The 25,240-nt window shown below is 34.7% G+C and overlaps 1 protein-coding gene and 1 non-coding gene across 2 annotated transcripts in view; one reads left to right on the forward strand and one right to left on the reverse strand.

Annotated features, from left to right (window-relative positions):
- The window catches only part of DCC (DCC netrin 1 receptor), a 1,300,159-nt gene that overhangs the window by 1,161,877 nt on the left and 113,042 nt on the right, over nt 1-25,240 (forward strand). The window contains exons 21-22 of the mRNA XM_016186489.2: nt 7,509-7,703; nt 13,994-14,026. Of these exons, the coding sequence (XP_016041975.1) occupies nt 7,509-7,703; nt 13,994-14,026 (228 nt within the window). The remainder of the gene's footprint in view (nt 1-7,508; nt 7,704-13,993; nt 14,027-25,240) is intronic.
- Nucleotides 21,055-21,160, reverse strand: LOC132533209 (U6 spliceosomal RNA). The gene has a single exon (XR_009545116.1). It is a non-coding gene; the product is annotated as a U6 spliceosomal RNA (small nuclear RNA).

Here is a 25,240-nt window from a genome sequence, read left to right on the forward strand (position 1 = left end):
CACCACATCATGTATAAGAAATCTTGTCTACATATCTCATTTAGAATTTTATGTTCAATAACTCTCATTACTGTTTTTTTCTCAGTCTAACTAAGCACATTTTATGGTTCTTAGTGTCTTTATTCAATGATTCATGAATCAGTCCCAACCCATCTAGCAGACAGAAAGGAGCTCCAAGGTATGATTACAAAATAAACACTTTGATAGGCAGAAAGAATAGGACAAAGAAGATATACTTGTGAAAGTAGATTGATTGTGTCAAGATCACATACCTTTAGGAAATGGTAGGAATCTCAAGCATTTATTACCTCAGTAGGACTTACTCCAGTTTGGTTAATTTAAGGTTCTTTTCATGACAGAGGGTGAAAGTATAATTGACTTACGACTTAGCATTAGTGACTCCATTTTGGGTCTGTTGACTCTTCATCGTGAAGGTTACTAAAAGGCCTTTCTTTGTCTCATAATGGTAAAATAAAATCTTAGGAGGCAATGACTCCAACCTTGAAAATATAGTTCACTTATTAACTTAGGTGGTGATTGTCAAACTAATAGTATTTGATTCAATTTATGATGCATATACACTAAGAACACTAATGAAACTTCTGTCTCATGAGTATTTTGATCCTTTTGAAGTATTTATAGTACGTAGAAAAAAATACTAGGCCATTAAAGGGAAGGCCCAGATTTTCTACAATCATTTTCCCAAGGAAGTACAAAATAAAGCACTAGTTCTTTTCTACCTACAAGGAACCTCTGTACCTGTGTGGAGAGATGTAGTCTCATATTACCTGTGCATTTATCTGTTTCCTAAGCTTTGCATATATGCAGCACTGTAGTTAAGAGTCAAACTTCTGAGATATTGCATGCCATCCAATCTTCCCGAGTTATCTATAAAATAAGGACAGTGATAGGAATTTTCCTTGAACTGCTATAGTAAAGTACAGAGAAAAGTTTCTGATGCTCTGTGAGAACTGAAACTCACTGAGTATTACTGTTCCTATCTGAAAATCACTGTAGAGTTCACTAATGTGTTTTGCATAGGAATGATCAGATAATCAGTTTGTAAGTGTACATATTTTAGCAGTCAGGAAAGTGGCTAAGGAAATGAAACATAGGAATTGCTTCTGTGAGGTCCTAGGTTTGATCCCTAGTACTACAAATGCTGGAATGGTGCCCTATTCTATCACTGATAAAATAAGTAGATAAGTCTTTAAAAAATCTAGGTTCATATGCTTTTAACTATTGTACTGTATTTTGCTCCAATCTATTAATATTCTACTAGCCCAAGTCAATGATTCTCAACTGATTTATGATTTAATTTATCTGAGGAGGAATTGACCAGGACTTTAAAAAAAAAATTTTCCCGAGTAGTTTTAATGTACTGCTAGAGTTTAAAAACATTGATCTAAATAAATGCAGTGTCCAGCATTATTTAAGATCTGACACCTATACAGATAAAAGAAGACATTAGTTCTTCAGATTTGTTTCCTTGTCAATACTGCTGAATGGCTAAACTTCTTTGTCACTTGATGTTCTAGATCAGTTCTTGTTCCTTGAAATTATCTCCTCTCTTGACATTTACAAAATCACCTGGCCACTTTTCTCCCTACATCCAGCCTGTAGTCTCTCAGTCCTGACAGCAGGTGCTTCACTCACTACTTAAGTGTTGCTTCCCAGAATGCAGGTCTTTTTATTTCCATGTCTACCTTCTCTGTAAAAGTTTCTATCCAATAGCCAGACTTCAGTAAACATGCATTCATTTCTGATTTCTATTTCCTCCCAAAGACTATCAATACACTCATCCAGCTCATATTGTACACTGACACTTGCCTATCTTAATAGCTTTTCATTCTCATACAAGCCACAGAGCCCCTCCTCTTAATTTCTGTCTATAATATTCTGTAATAAATTATAAGACCTTTGGGGATTTAAAATCTAATAGACCCTCACACTGAAATTGTATTGTCTAAATATGTTTACTCATTCTTTTCAAAAGTCTCTATAGTTTGCCCACTGCAAAAGTTAGAAAAGTAGTCATCTTAAGTCTTCCCTCTCCATTCCTATTCCACATACTGAGGATCTAATATATATGATACTAGATTAAAAGTTCTATGAGCACAGTATTCAGATTATGTCCAGTGCTTTCTCTTTAAGCAGTGCGAATTTTAAATTTCTTATATATATTTTTTTGTATAGAGACAGAGAGAATTTGAGAGGAGAAACGGAGATAGAAAGGGAGAGAGAGGGAGTCGGGTGGTAGCATAGCGGGTTAAGCACAGGTGGCACAAAGTGCAAGGGCCTGCATAAGGATTCCGGTTGGAGCCCCTGGCTCCCCACCTGCAGGGGGAGTCGCTTCACAGGTGGTGAAGCAGGTCTGCAGGTGTCTGTCTTTCTCTCCCCTTCTTTGTCTTTCCCTCTTCTCTCCATTTCTCTTTGTCTTATCCAACAGCGACAACATCAACAACAACAATAACTACAACAATAAAACAACAAGGGCAACAAAAGTGAATAAATAAAAATTTTAAAAAGGAGGAGAGAAGAGGAGGCACCTTTAGCACTGTTTTACTACCCATGAGGCTTCTCCACTGTAGCTAGGGACTGGGGCTTAAACCTGGGACCTTGCACATGGTAAAATGTGCTCTCAACTGAGTGTGTCAACGCAAGACCCCAAAACAGTATTTTTTTTTCCAGTTAGTAGATAATAAATTGTTGTTAAATCAAATAATCAGTGCATTGATAGTAAATATGTCAAATTTGGAGTTTTAGACTTGAATACAAAGTTGGATTTCTCCCCCGCAAAAGACCCTTCAAATTTAATGTAATATATAGTATGTTACAAAGTAAGCAGTGACTATAGTACTTACTAAGTAAATACATGTATAGGATAATGTAGTAGGACTACCTTCATGTATGTTCTCAAAGTATTTTGAGCAACTTGTTTTCAAATGAGATAAGAAATACTTAGATGAAACATGTTACTCAAGGTTTCTAAGCAAGTGAATGATAAAACAACTAAAGTATATGGTTTCTTGGCCCCAGGTTTTATTTTTTTAGCTACAAAGGAGGAATTAGTTTTTTTTTTCTTTTATGTCTACCTGCTGATATGGACATTATTATATTATTATTATTATATATACATTATTATAGAAGGAATAGTTTAGATTTGAATAGAATTTCACTGGGTCTAGGCTGAGATCCTACCTGGGATGGATCATGTCATATACCTTTGTCTCCTGATATATAGCCATCTACCAAATCTATGTAAGGAATCAGTTATGAACAATGAGAAATTAATAAGTATTTAAGAATATGGAAAAGTTGAAGGAAGGTATAGGTGGGGTTGAATACTTTCTGAAACTTTGCTTCTGAAATCACAGCTACCTACTTATTTTGAGTCAAAAAAGACAGATATGTGATTTTCCATTGTTTGTTTTTAGACAAATGTGATTGCAAGGCATGAGTACCCAGGTGGGTTACCAATTCCAGAAGGTCTTGGAACCTATTACAGAATCTAATACTCCATTATTTGACCAGTTCTTATGGTTAGAGACAAAAACAAAATAGAAAAAGTAATAGAAAGTAATGGAGAAAGAGACTTTGCCACAGAGGAATTAACATAAAACGATCATGGAAAGCCCAATACTTTTTTTTTTTTTCCCTTCGTGGCCATATGGAAATCTATAAGGTAAGACTTCTATGGTGTATTTAATATCTTCTCAAAATACAAAACTTATACATCCAAATTAAGTTTACCCCCTTAGGCTATTTTTTAGAATTCTGAATGATATATCTGTTATGGGATTTATGAAAAAGATAGATTTTTCCCATAAATGTCAGGAAATTACTCAAATAAAATCTATACTTGTATGAGCCTTCAGTTTTCCTTACTTGATGCCAGAACTATTATTTGTTAATGGACAACTTATACACAAAGAAAAAGCGCAATAAACATAAATATTTGTTGAAAATATTTTGTCTGAATTGATAAATTAGGAAAATAAAATCAATGTAGTTGAACTAAGATAGGAACAAAATTCTTCAGGTTTCTTGTTTACTTACAACCATAAGGAAGAATTTAAAAAATGTTATTAAATTTAATAAATGTAAAACTTATATTACTGGGTCAGGTGATGGCACATCTGGTTAAGTGCACACATTACAGTGCACAAGGACCCAGGTTCAAACCCCTGGTCTCTACATGCAATGGGAAAGCTTTACGAGTGGTGAAGTAGGGCTGCAGGTGTTTCTCTGTCTCTCTTCTGCTCTATCTCACCCCTCAATTTCTCACTGTCTCTATGTAATGATATATAAATAAAATATAAAAATATATAAAAATAAAAATAAATCTTATATTGCTGAGGATTTTAGTCAATAGTCTTTTAAATTTTTTATTATTTGTATTTATTTATTGGATTGAGACAGCAAAAATCAAGGATGAGATAAGTGATAGAGAAGAAAGTATTACTGATGCCAGGGTCTTCTATTCAATAAATGTGACTCCTTGGGGATCAAATTAGACTGTTCTTACTCAAGGAATATTAGAAAATATTTTGATGTTGATAATCAGGGTTGAGTTATAAATGATTCCAAGGCATGATTACCCAGGTGGGTTAACAATTCCAGAAGGTCTCGCAGCCTATTCCAGGATCTAATACTTTATTATTGGACAAATTCTGGTGGTTATAGACAAAAATAAAGTAGAAAACAATGGAAAAAGAGACTGTGACACAGACAAATTAATATGAAGGCATAAAATGATAGTGAAAAAAAATCCGTGACTTTGTTTTCCTATGTGGTTATATGAAAGTCTATAAGGTAAGATTTCAGTGGTGGATCGGGACTCTGAAATTACTTGACCCACTGATATTTCATTATCCGTTTAGGATGATAACCTCCACATAGAGATACCAACCAAAGAGACGAGTCACATAGCCTTTATTATTTGAGAGTTATTTTTTTAATGTTTTCATTTATTTATTCCCTTTTATTGCCCTTGTTGTTTTATTTTATTGTTGTATTTATTATTGTTGTTGTTATTGATGTCATCATTGTTGGATAGGACAGAGAGAAGTGGAGAGAGGAGGGGAAGACAGAGAAGAGGAGAGGAAGACAGACACCTGCAGACCTGCTTCACCACGTGTGAAATGACTTCCTTGCAGGTGGGGAGCTGGGGGCTCAAACTGGGATCCTTATGCTGGTTCTTGTGCTTTGTGTCATGTGCACTTAACCCGCTGCACTACCGCCCAGCTCCCCTATTTGAGAGTTCTTTACCTTGGAAAGTGTTTTTATCTCCTTCCAGTCTTTTTGTATCTAGACGTTCATATTAGTTCAATTATTATCTCAGCAAATGCCAATAAGTGGATAAATTCCATATATCTACTATCTCTATGAGTCCTGGCCTTCACTGAACAAATCTATTATCTGAGTTCAAGACTGCTGCACCTACCCTTAACTTAGCATAAAATATAAATTATAATCAAATTTATCAGCTTAAAGTGGCACATGTATGCTATTTCATTGTTTTTCTCAGTCAGGAACCCAAGCATAGCTAAATTGGATACTGTGCGTCAATCTCTTGGAAGGCATAAATTAAGGTATTAACCTATGTTTTATTTGAAACTAGACTGAGAGACCGAGTTGTTATTTTTCAAACTGATGTGACTGTTGGCAGGATTCAGTTCTTTGTTGTTGAGCAAACTCACCCTCAATTCCTTTTCACTAGTTCTCTATATATGCTAACTTCTTTTATCAAAGCTAACAAAGGGGAAAGTCTATAGAATCTGGTAGCATGGTAGAATTTACTATCTTATGTAGCCAAATTGTGGGAGGTAATAGGCCCATTACACTTGCTTATTCTATTTGGTAAAAGCAAAATTCTGTCTATAGTTAGACTGGATTTGCTACAAAAGAGTGATACTATGAGGATGTGGAAACTAGGATAATTTGAGAAGTCTCCAATTTTCTTTCTTTTTTTCTTTCTTTTTTTTTTTTTTTTTGCTATAGGGATAGACTGAAGAAAGAGGTAGATTTCTCATATGACATTTGGGATATCTCCTGTCCTTTACTATCTAGCTTTCGGATCCTCAATTCTACCATCTATGAAAGAGTAGTAACTTTGGAGAGTTATTGCATCCATGATATAATCCTTTTTTTTCATGACACTTGAAATATGTGTGACTGTTTATAATATCCATTGTATTTTTGTTATATAAATAAAAGTCAAAATAAACATAAATGCTTTTCATTAGCAAACTACAGTGTAATTATGCAGACCTGTTATCTGTGTTACATCCCTGTGCTTAAAATAAGAACAAGACAATAATGAGCATTAAGACCTCATATTTTTAGCTGAATCAGACATTTAGATTTCTAATGGTCTATTCTATTTTCAGGTTCTGTACGTTGCTTTATTTAGGCTGCTCAATTAGAAAAAAATACTTGACAAACCAATTTTACAATTTTATTTCTTTATTGGGGGGTTAACAGTTTACATACAACAGTGAAATACAATAGTTTGTACATGTATAATATTTCCACATAACAATACAACCCCCACTATGTCCTCCTCTGCCATTATGAACCCTCTACCTCACCCCAGAGTCTTTTACTTTGGTGTAATAGAGCAACTCCACTCCAAGTTCTGCTTAGTGTTTTCCCTGATGATCTTGTTTATCAATTTCTGCCTGTGAGTGAGATCATCCCATATCCATCCTTTTGCTTCTGACTTATCTCACTTAACATGATTTCTTCAAGTTCCTGCCAAGATGAGGTGAAGAAGATGAATTCACTATTTTTTAATACTTTTTATATTTATTTATTTATTTTTCCCTTTTGTTGCCCTTGTTTTTTTATTGTTGTTGTAGTTATTGGTGTCGTCGTTGTTAGGACAGAGAGAAATGGAGAGAGGAAGAGAAGACAGGGGGGGGGGGGGAGGGGGGAGAAAGATAGACACCCGGAGACCTGCTTCACCACTTGTGAAGCAACTCCCCTGCAGGTGCAGTACTGGGGCTAGAACCGGGATCCTTACATTGGTCGGTCCTTGCGCTTGGCGCCATGGACGCTTAACCCGCTGTGCTACTGTTCAACTCCTAAATTTACTATTTTTAATAGCATTTAATAGCATGAGTATATATATATATATATATATATATATATATATATATATATATATATATATATAACAACTTACTCAGCCACTCCTCAGTTGTTGTACACCTGGGTTGCTTCCAAATTTTGACTATTACAAATTGTCCTGCTATGAACATAGGTATACACAAATCTTTTTGGACGGGTGTGTTGGGTTCCTTAGGATATATCCACAGGAGAAGAATTGCAGAATCATAAGGTAGGTGCACTTCTAACCTTCTGAGTGTAATAAACCAATTATTGTCATCTATTGACTGTGGACATATAATAATCTTTTCGAATTCTATCTGACAATGGGTATTTGGAAGCAGAAGTATAGCATACAGTCAGAACACTAACAAAGCCACATTTTATTTCTACAGCTTACATCTTGTTTTATACATTGGATAAGAACATACCAATTGATGACTGGATTATGGAGACAATCAGCGGTGATCGTCTTACTCATCAAATCATGGACCTCAACCTTGATACTATGTATTATTTTCGAATACAAGCACGAAATTCAAAAGGAGTGGGTCCTCTCTCTGATCCCATTCTCTTCAGGACTCTGAAAGGTTTGAATCACTTTCTATAATTATAATTTTGTATCTGTTAGTTACAAAATGGTTTGGAGTCTAAGAAAAGAATCCCCCTTTGCCATCTCTTTTGCAACATGATTTGTGAACATTCAAAAAACATTAAAGCGTTTCTTTTCAAGCTGAAAGCCAGCATGTTAAAGAAACATCTATTGTGTTACCACATCACATCACTTCCATCAGCATGTGGTAGACATACTTTACTTGACATTTTAAAAAATTCTTTTGGAATTTGGTATTGATTTCATGTATGTTGGCGCTATTCAAAATATATTGAAAGCCTTTACTCGTTTTTATGTAAGGGAACAAAATTAAAGCTTATTGAACTATGCAAATGGCATATTGTCAACATTATGTGGTGTCTTTCAGAAACTGATTTTTAAAAATATTTATTGGGGAATTAAAGGTTTAAAGTCAACAGTAAAATACAGTAGTTTGTACATGTATAACGTTTCCACATAACAATACAATCCCCACTAGGTCCACCTCTGTTATCATGTTCCAGGACCTGAACCCTCCCCGTCATCCCAGAGTCTCTGACTTTAGTGCAGTACACCAACTCCAGTCCAAGTTCTGCTTAGTGCTTTCCCTTCTTTCAGAAACTATTATCCATATATGCTAAAGGAAATTTTGGTATAGGAAGGAAGAAAATTTCAAACAAAATGAATAAATGTATCTATTTTTAATATATTTATTTATTTTGGGTAGAGACTGAGAGAAAATAAGAGGGGGAGGATTGAGAGGAAAGAGAAGCTTTCTCTTTGCAGGAAGGTACTGAGGGCTTGAACTCAGGTCCCTGCTCATTGTAGCATGTGTGTCCTATCAAGGATACCACTTGGCCCCAAATATGTTTATTTTATGGATTCAGGGGAAGAAAAAGATAAAACTTTTGCAGAATAACTATTTTAAGAAAAGTCCACATGATTCCACAAAATTTTAAAAAGCTCTTAATTAGTTATGTATTCATACAGGAAAATACTAATGCCTAATAATAGTGACTACATCAAAATATTTTCATGTGAGTCCTTAATATTTCAAAGCACAGTGTTATCTTCTGGAGGAAAAAATTTTCAAGAAACTCTATTATTCAGCAATTGAAAATAAGTCAAACACTCCACAGTTGATGTCTATAGATGCATATGTATGCACTATGTATAGTGTTTTTTTTCTTCTAAAGAAGGACACTGGACTATTAAGTATGTGAACCCAGTTATGCCCATATATTTGACTAAAACTTGATAATTTATGATAAAACACAACTGAAAAATTAAAAATGCATGGATGATTTACATTTCTGCCCACTTATTTGACAATCTAAGAGTTTTAAGATAACGGTATAGTCTATATTTCAATTTTCCTAATAAGTGTACTATAATAGTAAATTTATGAATTCTGGAAAGTGAGATATTCAAAAGCTGGATTCAGTAGCAGCTAATTGGAAAGTTTGCCAAGAACACACAAACAAGCATTCAGCCTAAGCCTGCATGACAGTTCTTAATGACAGAGTAGAATCGGAAAAGAGGCAGGAAGAAATGAGCTCATCTTTGTCTATCCAGGTTTTTAGAACTTCATGTCTAAATTGGGTTCTGCTTCAAATGAGCAATCTATAGGAAGCTGGATATCTGTTTTGTGGAAGCATGTAAAGTGACTAGACAATGTTTCACAAATGCTTCATTTTTATCTATAGACAAGTGCCAAATTAATTTCATGCTCACAGCGTGTGCCAACTAGAAATATCAGGGACAGCTTAAAATGACTTAAAGCGTCCAAATGTGTTAAGCAGCAGAGTGATGAGTTATCACAGGATTTACAGGTCTACAGTGATAACCATCCTGGAGATTACCTAATGAACTCAAAATCTCATTTGCAACTGTTTACCCTAAGAGCCTTCAACTCCTGTCTGAAATGAAGTTCAAAACTAAGAACACAATCACAAATTTTTATCAATCTTAATAGTTTACAAGCTATATCTAATGTCCTCATTTGAATGTTTCATTTTCCTGCTCAAAGTACAAATGCTGAATTAGATTTTAACCAAATCTTTCTCAGAAGACAAACTAAATTTAAATGTTCTGACTTCATTCTGAATTATTGAGAACTATTGATCTTTTCCATCTTTTTAACGACTGTCACTGTATATGCATAAATTGGTTATGAAGCTCACAAGTACGGATGTGCTAACACAAATAAATTTTTCATCTTAAAAGAGCAGAAATATGTAGAGCCCGCATATTATAAGGCTGTGGTGAGGGTAATTAAAGGGGAAAGTTTCATGAGCAATGTTGTAGGTGCCTCTGTTTCACTCTGTCTTTCTCTCAGTCTCTACCTCTCTATCTCTTTCTGTCTCTCACTATTTATATAAGAATGACCAGCGGTAGTCAAAAAATTACATGGACACTGAGCTCCAGTAATAAGCCAATGGTGGGGGAAAAAATGAAGTCTCAAAGGTCCAGAGTTACAGTAAAGGCAAATACATGCTTTTATTGCCTTTTTAATTTTTTTTTTTCATTTCCAAAGCTGCTCTGAAACCTACTAGCTCTGCTCTTCAGAGTGTAGCTTTATTTTCCACAGAGAAATAGTTTACATATTGTCCTGAAGCTGAAGAAGCTCTCAGTATTTTTCTGGGTTATAAGCAAGTATTTCATTGCAAAATGTGTCCTAGGCAGGTGTCTATAGCTTTCACTCTTTCGTATTCAGTCCTGCAAAGATAGCAGCATTTTCTATTAGACTATTCTCTTCTGGGTTTTAGATGACAGCCAAAGATTTACAGGAAACTTAATAAGTAATCACTGGTTAATTAAAATATATATTTATAATTAAAAAGATTAAATTACTGTACCTTACCATGCATGTGTGTGAGTGTTGTTTCTGACTCTTTACAATATTAATTATTGAATTTTGAACTTAATTCACATACAACTCTTCAAATAGTCGCTTTCCTTGCTCAAGTCTTCCATATTACGATACACTAGAACATCAAGTCATTGGAAGATGTGTAAAGATCTCTCCCTCTCCTCTCCTCTCCTCTCCTCTCCTCTCCTCTCCTCTCCTCTCCTCTCCTCTCCTCTCCTCTCCTCTCCTCTCCTCTCCTCTCCCTTCCTCCTCCTTCTCCCCTCCTCTCTGTCTCTCTCTGTCTCTGTCTGTCTCTCTCTCTCTCCTCTCTGTTTCTCTCTTTCCTTATCATTTCAGTAAAGTAAACTTCTCCACGTTGGCCTTCTGGTAGATTTCTATAGAGGCATAGAGTCCCCTCCTACTCACAAAGAAGTCAAGTATTTGGAAATACACAACAGAGTGCTGTCTATTCTGTGAGCACCTTTGGCATTGTGGAATGTGCATGTGTCCCTTCCAAGGGAAAGCTCCATATTACAGTAAAAGTTTTAGTCTTTGGGAGTCAGGTGGTAGCTCAGCAGGTCAAGTTCATGTGGAGCAAAGCTCAAGGATCCTGGTTCAAGCTTCGGGCTCCCCACCTGCAGGGGAGTCTCTTCACAAGCGGTGAAGCAGGTCTGCAGGTATCTATCTTCTCTCCCTCTCTCTGTCTTTCCCTCCTCTTTCCATTTCTCTCTGTACTACCTAACAACAACAACATCTATAACAACAATGATAATAACTACAACATTAAACAACAAGGGCAACAAAAGGGAATCAATAAATATTTAAAAATCTTAAAAAAAAAACATTTTAGTCTTCAAAGTTTTTTTGTGACAAAGTTTTTTGTGTTTTTGAAATACAGGAAAAATCAACAAAATCAAGGCTCAAGTTGCAGCATTTTAAAACCATCATTTGTCTTTGATAAAAATGATCATTAGAATCATTAGAATTCCTTTCTTAAAACATTCAAAGTTTCTCAAATTAGATTTAACCCAGGGACTGGGCAGTGGCACACCTGGCTCTTTAAAAATAATTTTGTTAAGGTAACACTGCTTTATAAGGTATTATATTTTAGAGGCATACTTCTCCTTGATGTGTTTCACCACATGACATTTGTCACCAAAGGACCAGTTCCAATTAATCTTCAGAATATGTGTAGTTAATATTAAAGACAAAAAAGATTCAGGAAGACTGGAAATTAAATGAAATTGGTTTTCTACTCTCTCTCTCTCTCTCTCTCTCTCTCTCTCTCTCTCTATATATATATATATATATATATATATATATATATATCCCATACAATCTCATATATATATGCATGTATATGTATATATATATGATGTATGTATATATACATTCTTACTATAGTAGTGTTCTGTTTGCAAATTCACTTTTACTTTCCTTTATTGTGTGACCATATATTATCCTACATATATCCTCCCTTATTCTTACTGGGCACTTGGTACCCTTCCTACAGCACAGTCCTATTTCTTAAAAGCTATATTAATATCTTATTTCAGAATCCTATTCCTGTACTTAAACTACAGGTAATGCAATTACTTATCAAAAGCACCTATAATCAACAATTTTCTCAATATTCTAATAAGATGTATTTGAGAAGCCATTAGTCTTCACTGGGAAATGAGAAATAAAAATCTAAGATAAAAATACATCATAATTACTAGATTATAAAATGTACCATCAGATAAACTGGTGAGTAAAAGAAATATTAAGGCATTAGTAGATATGAAGACATTTATTAAGTATATTTAATGTTTGTAGAATCTTAATATAAGTACCTATATGCTTATGGTTTTTTCTTGAATGATTTAGAATTCAGTGTATATCTCTAATAAAAAAATAAGTTTATCATTCCATAGAATATGTCTACATGTAATTCAAAGTTAAAGAAGTTATAAGAGATTGCTAGTCTAGAAATGTGGTCCTTTGTGATACAGCATCCATAGACCTTGTTGATTTTAAAGGGGCTTTTGTTAACAGCATAACTATTTAATTTTTTTGTGCAGTAGCCTGTGTTTCTTTATTTAGTAAAATTACCACTACCTGTAACACATTTACTATAAGTTAATTTTAACATTTTATTTGATAATTTATTAATAAGAGAAGAGGGGAGGGAAGAGAGAGAAAGAGAGAAAATACCAGAGCATTACTCTGATTCTGAAGCTATGATCAAACTCAGTATCTAATTATTGTATGTTGGGCATTCTACTCTTTGGCTCACCTCCTGGGTCACTACTCTTTTTATTTTTTTTCTAGCACTTCTGATTAATATTGCTGTGTATAATGAAAAACTTAGCAGATTCTAGGATACTGTCCCTGAGAATACTATTATGTTGTTCTCTGCACAAGTTTAAGTGAAATGCATACAAGAAGCAAACCAGCACATATAGTATACTATGTGGCAAGTTTGAGTGCAGTCAAGTGAGTAAAGAGAGAGGCAGGCTGGGAGTATGGATTGACCTGTCAACGCTCATGTTCAGCGGGAAAGCAATTACAGAAGACAGACCTTCCACCTTCTGCATCCCACAATAACCAATAAGAGGGATAAAGAATAGGAAAGGTATCAGGGGAGGGCATGGGATATGGAGTTCTGATGGTGGGAATTGTACCCCTCTTATCCTATGGTTTTGTCAATATTTCCTTTTTATAAATAAAAAAATAATAATATGCTCGTAAAGCTCAAAGCTCAGAGAAAATCAAACAGGAAAGAGATAATCATAATATCCAGATATTTACAAAGATATACATTGGTCAAAATGTCATCTTATAAATTTTAGAAAAGCAACCAGACTAGAGAATTTTCACCTCTATAGTTATAATTGGTTAATAGAAAAGTCAATACCATTTAAAGAAATTTTAGTGGTACTTTTAAATGTAAAATTTAATTTTTAAAACCATTATTCATAACACCGGAAGACTAAATGAATCCAGAGTTTTCTGCACAAATTTTAAAAATATATCAACTCATTTAGATTAAAACATATTTATGATATTATTTTACCCTATGTGAGAATTTGGATTCAAGAAAACAGCTTCTTTAATTCATCTTTAAATATATGTATGGGTGATAATATTTTTGTAGTTATATGCATTTAATGATTATTTTATTTTAAATTAATATTGCATGATGATTATTCTGAGTTTATGTTGAAAGGCATGGGACACCATTTTTAGAATACATAGAAAAATAATTTTAATTTTCTTCCCTGACTATTCAGTAGAAAAAAAACCCATAAATCTTGATTTCTTATTAAATTTTATTTCAGTAAAGTACTGGTCTTGATATGAGAACTTTCTAACAAAACTGTTGATCTGACATACCAGCTTTCTTGATGTGAACTGTCAAAGTTTAATAATATTATTTTTTTTCTCCCCCACAGTGGAACACCCTGACAAAATGGCTAATGACCAAGGTATGGTGGCTCAATCTGTCATATTTTTCCCTCTTTGAATCAATCATATCTGTTAGAAATGTCAGTCATCATTTTGTATTCCTCTTTTCACCTGGGCCATACACCTGATGAAGCAGATACTGGCACAACAATTAATCTTGTTAATGAAGTTCTGCTTGGCTGAGGCTGAGGCAATGATAGGAAAGATGTAAATTTTCTTGAGAGGAAATTGTTTTGTCTCTATTCTGAAGGACCAATTAAAATGTCAAGCTCTTTTGTGTGAAATAAATTTTTAGTCTCTGTCTGCACTTCTGAATAATTCACATTAAGTATAATTAAGCGCAGCATAATTTTCAGGCTTCTCTTACACCCTTTCATCAGCTATGGATTAAAGTTTTGTAGCTCTGTGAAGAAAATACATAAATCATATGTGCTTTTCCCCCCAAATGAGCTTCTTTTAATAAATAAAGTGAAAGTTAAGTCAACTTTTTCAGTATTACCATTGTTCATTTTGAAGCTGGAAAGCTTTCTTTTTTAAGAATCAGATGCCGGTTTGACTCCAGAGTATTTTATCCTCTTCCAGTAGTTTGCTAAAAGTTGATTGTAATAGCCACAGTTTTACACAAAGGAAAATGGAGATAATTAAGATCTGCCCACTAACTCACAGGTGGATATGAATTTGCTATTACCACAATTTGTAGATTGATAAGTTAGGGTTCAATTTTTTAAATTATCATTATTTTACACTACAAGTAATTAGAATGCTAAAGGAAAGATTATTTAATGTACTTTATTTTTTCAGATATTTTGTCTTTTTAATGTGAGGTCTTGGAAATACTAGAAACTGGTTATAGTCAGTATTTGTTGCTTCAGGCTTCTGCTTCAGGGATCTACTGTCAGCAGGACCAAGGTTGAAAAGAAACATTCTTTACAACAATAATACTTTTTTTTTTTTTTTTACAAATTAGGTTCTAACAACAGAAATTTATCTAGGACTAGTATTTTATGTAGCACTTGTATGGTTATGTTTATCTCTGGGTCTTATACCATGCCTCTGCATATGGAAAACATGGTTAGATCTTCATATAAGGAATGGTTTATATGATACAATACACAGAAACATCTACCCAGGGTTGATGTTTCTATTTATCACCTAACTTCACCTTCTTATTTCAACTTAAAATGTTCTCACAAGTACAGTGTCTTGGAAATAGTAATGTTACTAAACATATTAAAAGGAATTTTCAGTTATTATAAAATTACCTAGCTAAATTAAATAATAGTTCTGGTCAAATCCAAAGCAAAAATAATTATTTTTTAAGAAGTATTTTTGTTATTTCAATTATAAAATAAAACCTCTCATAGACCTCTTAACATAAATAATTTTGGGTAATATCCTAAGTTTTGTAAATTATATTTAGAAAAAAATACATACAAAGCACAACATTATAAACTAAATCTCATTGTTCACTAGTCAAGTAATAATACACAAAGCTATATTTTCAATTATCTCTAATTATTACTAATGTTTTATACTGCTACTCTTTGAACTAGATGTTTTCCTAAATGTTATTTTAGGAAGCCAAAATTTTGTGAGTTGGTCCTTTTACGAAAGAAAAGGGTTTCCTAACCTCTTATATCACACATTCTCCATGATTTTTTGTCAGAATTTCTCATTGGTTATACAATTAGAGGGGTTATCAGGAGCAAGAGAAACTCCTAAGAATTTTTCCATGGCCAAGTCTATTAAGTCGTTTGGGCAATGATTCTATTTATTTATGTAATATTACTTAAAATACTCTGTCATATATTATATTAGTTAGTGCCCTATTAAATCACAGCTGGTGCCCAGTTGGTCAAAGTTTGTGTTAAACTTAAATCACTTTTAAAATTGAGAGGGACAGATGACATATAATTTTGGGGTTGTAAATAAAAATCTTTAAATTCTTATAAAGAAAATATACAAGTTTACTGACCATCAAAAATTCTTTGCAAACAAAATCAGTCTTTTGCATTCATGACCAAGTACAGAAAAAAAATTCAGGTTAAAGATCTAAAATTCCACTTCAAATATTTTCTGGGCCTAGTGGTAGACCAATTTGCCCCTCCCCATGGTGAAGTGATCCTACTGTTACATTTATAAATGTAACTGAATTTCTGTTGAGAGAACATTCTCTGTAAGGAAAAAAATTGGCACCTTGGGCCAAAGTTAATCTTGCAAAGATGAATCCTAGTAAAAGAAGAAGCTGAATTTGACTTTCACGATAGAAAGTGAAAAAAATGTTAAATGATAAAAACAATACCAAACACTATCTGTAGATTCTTGTCACAGGTACTTTTTTTTTCTTTCTTTGATTTTATTGTGCATTTCATAGTTTAAAGGAGTCTTTGAGGCATAGGCACAACAGCTCTTCTCTAGTTGATAGGTGTCTGGGAGACATTCACTCCCTCTATCTTGGGCCTTCCTGCCCCATCATGCCAGCAGTCCAGTCTTCCTTCATTCCATCTATAGTGTTCCTTCCCCAGAGTTCTTTGCTTTAGTGCAATACACCACACCCAATCCAAGTTTCACCTTATGATTTCCTTTACTGTTCTTTTCTTATTAACTTCCACTTATTCATGAGATAATTCAGTATTGGACTTTCTTTTTCTGGCTTATCTCACTCAACATGATACTTTCAAGCTCTGACCAAGATATTACAGATGACACCACCTCATCATTTTTTATAGCTGCATAGTTACTTTTACTTGGAATCTAATATATTCTCTGAAGAATTTAAGTGTGAAAAGAAACCATCAATTGTTTTTGTATCATTTATGATATAGGGAGAATTTTTCATCTAAGTAAAGGTAGTAGTGATATGAAAATATGGTACAGTTTACATATAATGTCATTTAACCTTAATGAGCCTTGTAAGTTCTCTCTAGAAAAGAGAGAGGCCCCACTCCAAGTCAGATTTCTTCCACAAAATAATTCATAAATGAGTGTCAGTGAATTCAGAAAGCAAAAGAAGGAAGAAGAAGAAAGAAAAAGAAAAAGAGCTGTGAAGGTAAAGAGGTTTTTTGTTATTGTTGTTGTTTGTTTGTTTTAATTAGCTAGGAGGAGAGAAAAAAGGAGGGTGGAAGGAAGAGGGAGAGAGAAACAAGTTCCTCCCACAATGGACAGCACACCCAGCCACCTATCTATGTAAAAAGCAACAACAGTTAATTTTGGTCAACCTGCCTGAGGAGGAGGGAAAAGGGATATGCATATATAATAATAGTAATAATAAAATAGAATAAAGTAAAAAACCCTAACAGTCAGTCTGAAGCTTGGACCACTCCAGATTGGCTGCACACAGCCTGGTCCCCTTCCTAAACCAAAGACAACCAATTATAAGAAGTATTAAAACAAACAAACAAACAAAAAAGAAAAACATCTATTCTTTCCCAGGCAGGGCTGAGTGTCTGATTGGTCAGGTATTCTGTTACTCAAATAGAGCTCTAGCCCCCTTCAAAAAGAAAAGAGAAAAAAATAAAAAGAGGCTTGGGACGACACCCCTGCTGAGCCAGGAATCTTGGTAAAGAAAATAGCTCTAAAGGAAGCTTTCTAGGAGTGGCAGGCAACCCTTTGGGGCTGGTTTTGGGATGGATAGGGGAAGGGTGAGTTTAGAAATAGTCAAACCAAAGATTTTCCTTTCTTTGTCCTTTTGGCCTCTGTTTGCCAACCCAAGAGTGGGTTATAGGACTCTTTCTGGTATCACCCTGATCACCCCTTGTTCACCTTTTCCACTAATGACCCAGATAGCTGCTTCTTTTTGCAGCTCACACCAGGTATTATCTCCAAGTCGTCATCCCTAAGAACATATTTGTAACCCCAGAATATTTCTTTCTAAACTCCTGAATATACACTGGTGCTATAATTATCAAAATATCCCCTCCAATCAACTAAAATATTAAAGTTATTCTCACAGAAATATGAGATGTTATGTGTGGTTGAACACAATGTAAGGTATTGGTTTTACATCTACACATTGTGTTCAACCACAAATATCATTCTCCACTTGAAATGCCTAGGTTAAGCTTTGGTCATTCTTCGCATTAATTCAAATGCTTACAAGTATATTGTGATTTATGCCTGCCCATTGTGCAACACAGTAGCTTCTCTGGCCATGATGCATAACTTAAGAATACAGGGGTCTTCATGAAATTATCTGTATCATTACTGAATTATCATGAAGTACATGCTTGATTTGAGCACTCTCAAGTGTTTTCAATTCTCCATAGCCTACAGAAGTCTGAGAGTAAACACTAGATGGAAGAAAGAGGGACAAATCATATAACAATGCAAAAATTCAGAGTTCTACATAGGATGGCTCTCCTACCAGGAAGGAAGAGTGACTCTCCTCTCCTGAAATACCTTATACTCTTCTATAGTGACCTAATATGATGGATTTTTCCATCACCAGTTCCTCACTAAGCACTCTAGGAACACATTAATGCAGCCAAATACCTCAAATTCTAGTGTTCTATACACTGTGGTCTGTGTGATTTTATGTATTGAACTGCACTTCCTACAGCATTCTCATCTGTAAAATGATGACTTTAGGAAAAGCTATCTTGTGGCTTCTTTCAGTATTTAAGATTAATATTGGCATTTTGAAAACAAGAAGAAAAAAAACACCCAGGCATACCAGATCACCCAGTAGAGTACTTCATAGTTACAACATCTCAGTATATATCATTGTTCTCTGCATTGAACACAGTAGTATCAATTTTCTCATAACTTATTTACAAATGTAGAAAACAAAAAAGGAGATACAGAGTGGTTAAATTTGACCTAAATTAGTATGAAAGTGGTGAGGCCAATAATCCTAGTCATATTAACTAACTTGAAAAATCTCTGTTCTTGACTTCTGAATAATTTAGGGTAATATACTAAGTTAATTGAATCATGCATTGTTACCAAAAAAATTAACCCTGGATGTTATCACTGTAAGTTTACCTAGTTTAAAGGCCTTTGCCTTTCTTCCATAGGATATTCAAACAAATCACTTAACACTACACCTACCATTTTATACTTGAGCAGTTTTTATCTCATGAATTAACAGAATGTTAATTGTTTCCAATTTCAGGAATATAGGGCTGTTCAAGGCAGTCTAGTCAAGCTTGGAATTTAGTTAATATAATCCAGACATTGTGGGGCTTGGATTACAGCAACCAGTATACTGCTTGAAAAATCAAAACCTTTGGCACCTTTTGATGAGAGTTGCTTAATTGAAATAAAGACTTCTCCTTTTTTTTTTTTTTTCTTTTTTACACTATCATTGTGTATATTTTCAGCTCATTCTATTATTCAGTTGCTGACTATACTGCCTTGGGAAAAATATAGTCACCTGTGCTTTTCTTTTCTTCTGGATCTGTTTTTTTATTTTAGAAATCATGACTGGTGAAACAGTAGAAGCAAAAAATGACTAGTGTGTGTTTAGTACATTATTGAATTCCTTATTGTGTTCCCAGCATTCAGATAGTAGCTGCCTAAGTCAACCATGCAGGAATTCCTAATGATATAATAGGTAACTATGAAAGACAAAAAAAAAGTATTTCTAAGAAATGATAAAATTAATAATATGATCTTAACTTTCCAGACTTGGCAGATAGGCATTTTAACTTTCATTAATTTTGTTGACAAGGCTTCAAATGTATTTCTTAAGCATCTTGTGTAAGACCAAGTGTAATACTAGATTTCTTTAATAGCTCTAAACTTTAGCTAAATACATTTCTAGCTATTTTTTCTGCCCACATCTATAAAACACTGGCTCAGTCTCTTCAAATTTCTTTCCAAAAACAAATAATTCACTTTTTCTTCCTGAATGCATTCAGTTAGTCTATAGCTGGAAATCTAGAACCAACTTCTTTTTATAGCCTCAAAAGCACTATAACCCTCCACACACATCATATTCTGTTAGCAAAAATTCACAGATAAAACATAAAAGATCTATTTTATGAATCAGTACTCTAACTGGTCCTCTTCAGCTTAGCACTTCTTTCTACCTTTTACTTGAGGATAAAGTTATCATCTTTTTTTTTTAAATGGGGGTTTATAATTTATAGTCAACAGTAAATGTGATTGTTGGTACATGTGTGAAAATAATAAGTTTTCTGCAAAACATTCTAACTCCCCCACCTAGATCCTCCTCTATATTATATACCATATTGCACCACAACCTGAAGACCCCCACCCTGCAAGTCCTTTACTTTGGTACAATTCACCAAACTCTGTCCAAGCTCTGCTTTTTGTTTTCCCTTCTTTTTTTATTTCTCAACTTCTGTCTATGAGCAAGATCATTCCAGATTCATCCTTCTCGGTCTGGCTTATTTCACTTGACATTATTCCTTCAAGCTCTATCCAAGATGAAGTGAAGAAGGTAAACCCACCATTTTTAATAGTTGAGTAGCAGTCCATTATGTGTGTGTGTGTATATATGTATATCACAACTTACTTAATCACTTACCTGTTGTTGGACACCTAGGTTGTTTCCAGGTTTGGGGCATTACACATAGTGCTGCTATGAACACAGGATAGGTGTGTTTTGCTCCTTAGAATATATCCCCAGGAGGAAAATCACTAAGCAGGCCTATTTCTAACCTGAGTTTTCTCCGGACTTCTCTCCAGAAGGGTTGGGTCAGTTTACATTCCCACCAGCAGTATAGGAGGGTTCCTTTGCCCCCACAGATTCTCCAGCATTTATTGTTGCTGTAGTTTCAGATGTGTGGCATTCTCACTAGTGAAAATGGTGTAGTGAAATGGTATCTCATTGTTGCTTTTATTTGAAATTCTCTGACAATTATTTGGAACATTTTTTATGTGTTCATTGGCCTTTTGGATCTTTTTTTTGGTGAATGTTCTGTTCATATCCTCTCTCCATTTTAGGGTGAGGTCCTTTGTTGTTTTGTTGTTGTTACTGTTGTTGAGTTTGGTGAGCTCTCTCTCTCTCTTTTCTCTTTTCTCAATTTGAAAGCAGTCATGTTTTATTAACTGATCAGATTACAAAAATAATCACAGTAGAAAAAATATGGAATACTTCAGAATTTGTGTGTCATCCTTGTGCAGGGGCCATGCTAATCTTCTCTGTATCAATCCAATTTTAGTATATGTGCTGATGAGGTGAGCACATGAGCTCTTTAAATATTTTTGTTATTAGCCTTTTGTCTGATATATTGCATGTAAAGATCTTCTCCCATTCTCTAAGTAGTCTTTTTGTTTGGGTGTTAGCCTCTTTTTCTGTGCAGAAGTTTTTAATTTGATGTAGTCCCATTGGTTTATTTTTATTTTAATCTTCCTTGCAATTGGATTTATATCATTGAAGATGCCTATAAAATTTATATGGAGAAGAGTGCTGCCTATATTGACAGTTTCTGGTCTAACATCCAAGTCCTTAATGCATTTGGAATTTTCTTTTGTGGATGGTAAAATGTCTTAAAAACCTATCCTATCCTACTCTCTACTAAAAAATCCTTTCTCACATTACCAGTCCTTCATTCTTTTGTATGTCTGTCATGCCTGAATTTCCTTCTTTCCTATCTATATGTGTGGTCTAGTTTCATGCCCAGTCCCCACCACACAGAAAGAAGTTTCAGTTCTCTCTCTCTCTCTCTCCCTCCAATCCTTATTTGTCTCTATCTCTCTCAATCTTAATAAGTCATCTCAGGGCAAAAAACCCTACTGAAGACAAAAAAATTAATATTACTCATGACTACGGATACAGTTTTTGTTACTCGTTTTGAAGGAAATGGGAAAGACATCAAAATATTTTTCCCACAGAGAAAAAGTCAGATAAACAAGTTCTCTATGATTTAAGAAATGGTGGTCACATTTGTAGATGAACCTGACTTCTGGTGCCCTTTGTTTGACTCCCAACCTTCCTGTCATTCCTTGTTAGCAGAAGTTGTGTACATTCACATTTCACCATCTGCTTGTAATTCAGAGTGCAGAAAGGAGAAAATCAAAACTAGTGGATGCTGATGAGTTTCTCAATTTCTGAATGTGCAGGATGAAAAGAATTGAGTTTGTTTTTGACAGCATGTTTCCTACTGTGCTGTGTGGGACAGAGCATAGGAAAGCAGAACAGTTCTTGAGTCAGTTATTAAGGAATATGCAGTATACTTAGTTATAAACATTCTCAGCCCAATATGAAATATGTGAACTGTTAATGCAAATGGTAGTATCTACATACTTAGATTGTAGGATCTCAGGACAGTACTGCGCATTGCAGTGGGAAATATGTTCTACAATCCAAATCTGGATTTTATCATCTTATTTTATTTTATTTTTATGAGGTGCCAAGGAATGAGCCCATGACCTCGCGCTTGTTCAGTAGTACTGAGGAGTTTCTCTGGATCAAGTTTCTATTAATTGTTGTTATCATTGTTAGCTGTTATTAGTATAAGTACTTATAGAGAGCAAGAAAGAGAGAGGGGAAGGAGAGACAGAGAAAAGATCTCACAGCACTGCTCCTCTAGGTCAGTCAATGATGTTCCCATGTAGTATGAAAACTTGAATCTAGGGTCTTATGTAGACCAAGGTTTGATTTTTACCCATAAGAATGTACTCAGATCAAATGACTTTAAATATTTTAATAGAAAATGAATTCAGACAAATAGTTATAGAGAGAAAAATGTTTAACTCCTCTTCCTTCCTTTCTTCTGTCCTATATCCTATCCTATCCTATCCTATCCTATCCTATCCTATCCTATCCTATCCTATCCTATCCTATCCTATCCTATCCTATCCTTTTTTTACCAGAACACTGCTCATCTCTAGTTGATGGTGGTGCAGAGGATTGAATCTGGGACTTTGCAGCCTCAGGCGTGTCTTTGCATAACCATTATGCTATCTATCCCCACTCTTAACTCCTTATTTAAAAAAATCCTATAATGGGAAACTCAAAAGTCTAAAAAGCTGCTTCAGTAGTGAGGATTGCAGGATGCATTTGTTGACAATTAGGGCACCACTGTACAGACCCTGTACACTGTAGTAAGAAGATAAATTAGTTTTGGGATTGTGACCTGTTAGGTTAAGCTTGTAAATCATTCAGATGGGAGGAAGCTTTGGGGATTACTCAGTAACTCATGATAGCAGCTGTTGTTTTATAATCTACATCTCCCATTTTGTACTCAGGTGCTTCAGCTAACTATTGGGAAATATGAAGGGATCATATTGAATGCAAGGAAGTGCCTGTTTATAGAAAGAAGATCCTTTTAGATTTTAATAAAGACAAGCCTACATTAAGAATGACATCTTAGGACCATATGCTGGTCACTATTCCAAAGATATTATAGGTGAAATGTGTACATGGAGATTCTAGAGAGATGTGAGAATTCAAAGATCACCCTTAATCACCATGTCGGCAATATGGTTGTCAATTTTATTATTAATAATTCAATTGTTAACAGAAATCTTATTATAATCTTAAAGATTTCTGATTTTAATGTGACTATATGGTCACACTATTTATGGCATTAGTTTATGAAATTATGTCATTAAATTTTAAAGTGGCTTCTAAAGATTTGTAAAATTGAATTTTCTTCTCAAAGTCTTTTTTGTTCATATTTTATAATATAAAGGCAGAAATTAGAATACCCCCCCCCAAAAAAAATATAAAGCCTCTCATGGTGAATGAAAGGGTGGGTGGTAGCACAGTTGGTTTTCATGCACTCTCTCAGGGGGTCAGCAAATATATTCTCAGCCCTACAAATTATTGCTCCTAGACCTGTGTTGTAGAGCCAGATGTTGTAGTGCGCGGGCCGCAGAGAAGAGAGAGAGAGGGTCCGGAGCAAAGAGGAAACACAAATCTTTATTCGCGCTGGCACCTCAGAGTTGGGTGTTAGAGAAGCAGGTTGGGCCACGTGGAGGTAGAGAAAATGGCCGCCTCACACAGTAACCTTTCCTGCGTCTGAACACCAGAGTGGAGCGCTGGCAAGAGAATGAGGTGCGGAAAACGAAGGGTTTTTATAGGAGTAGCTTTCGCGAGAATGGGAAGGGGGAGGAGTAACCATAGCACTCCAGGATAGGATGATAACTCTCGTGAGAATGGGAGGGGGGAGGAGTAACCAGAGCACTCCAGATATCGCGGGGATATAGACAGTGTCCTGAGGGCACAACATGGCTGAACAGGCACTCTGAAAATGTCCCAACTCTCCAGGGAACTAGCAGTAGCCTGAGGGGACAACATGGCAGATGTGACTGCATTGGCACAATTTCCCAGCAGACCTGCAAAAGGTGACACATATAAGATGTTTTGAAGAGAGAAAAGCCAAAGGATGTGCTGAGCATCAAGGTCCAATATGTGGTAGGCATTTTAACTACCCTTAAAGAAGTACTATCAATAGCATCATATTTTTCTTTTTTTTATGGGGTAATATCTCTGCTGTAACTTTACCACTGCAGATTGACTTTTGTGGATAGGACAAGAGAGAGAGAAAGAGAGAGAAAAAGACAGAGACAGAAAAAAAATTTCCTTTAATGTGGTGGAGACTGGGCTCAAACTTGGTCTGCACTTATGGCAAAGCAGTATTCTATTTAAGTGAACTATATTTCTGGTTTTAGCATACGACGTTTATTGTCAGACTTTCATGGCTATTTCATGACCACCTGAAAACAGTGTTTTCAACCTTATATAATGATCGGGAGACTCATTAGTCTTTTCTGTTTATAAAAGAGATGTTTGAAATACCCTAGGTGTGGGTCGTGATTTTGCTTCCTGAATTTTAGATATTCTAATGCCTCTGTTTAAAGTCAGTAATCTTACTGTGTAGTAGATAATTCTCTTAAAGATATTCTACAGCCTCTAGCACATTATTTACTTTAAATATATCTAAGTATGATCTATGTACCAGACAGTAAAACTGTATTCAAGTAACATTTCTAGATATTCTTTATCCACTAGTAACCAAGACATCAAATCAAATCAATACAGTTCCCATAATTATCATCACATTTCCATAGAACCAATTCTAAGCTCAAAAATAAAACTCAGTCCCCTACATTCTTGACAGGATGTATATTAAAAATGATAGATAGTCGATATGTATTCAATTTAGATTATGCACGATAAATTTCTCTTTGGATGTGGATTGTGAGGATACTATTCTGGAAAACCTTCTGTTATCCTTATTCAAGAAGATGCATTAGAAAGACAGGTCATAACGATCACACCCAGCTTTCTCCTGTGTCCTCTTTTGATCAATATGTCA

Source organism: Erinaceus europaeus, chromosome 15, assembly GCF_950295315.1.
Source record: "Erinaceus europaeus chromosome 15, mEriEur2.1, whole genome shotgun sequence".
Classification (NCBI taxonomy): domain Eukaryota; kingdom Metazoa; phylum Chordata; class Mammalia; order Eulipotyphla; family Erinaceidae; genus Erinaceus; species Erinaceus europaeus.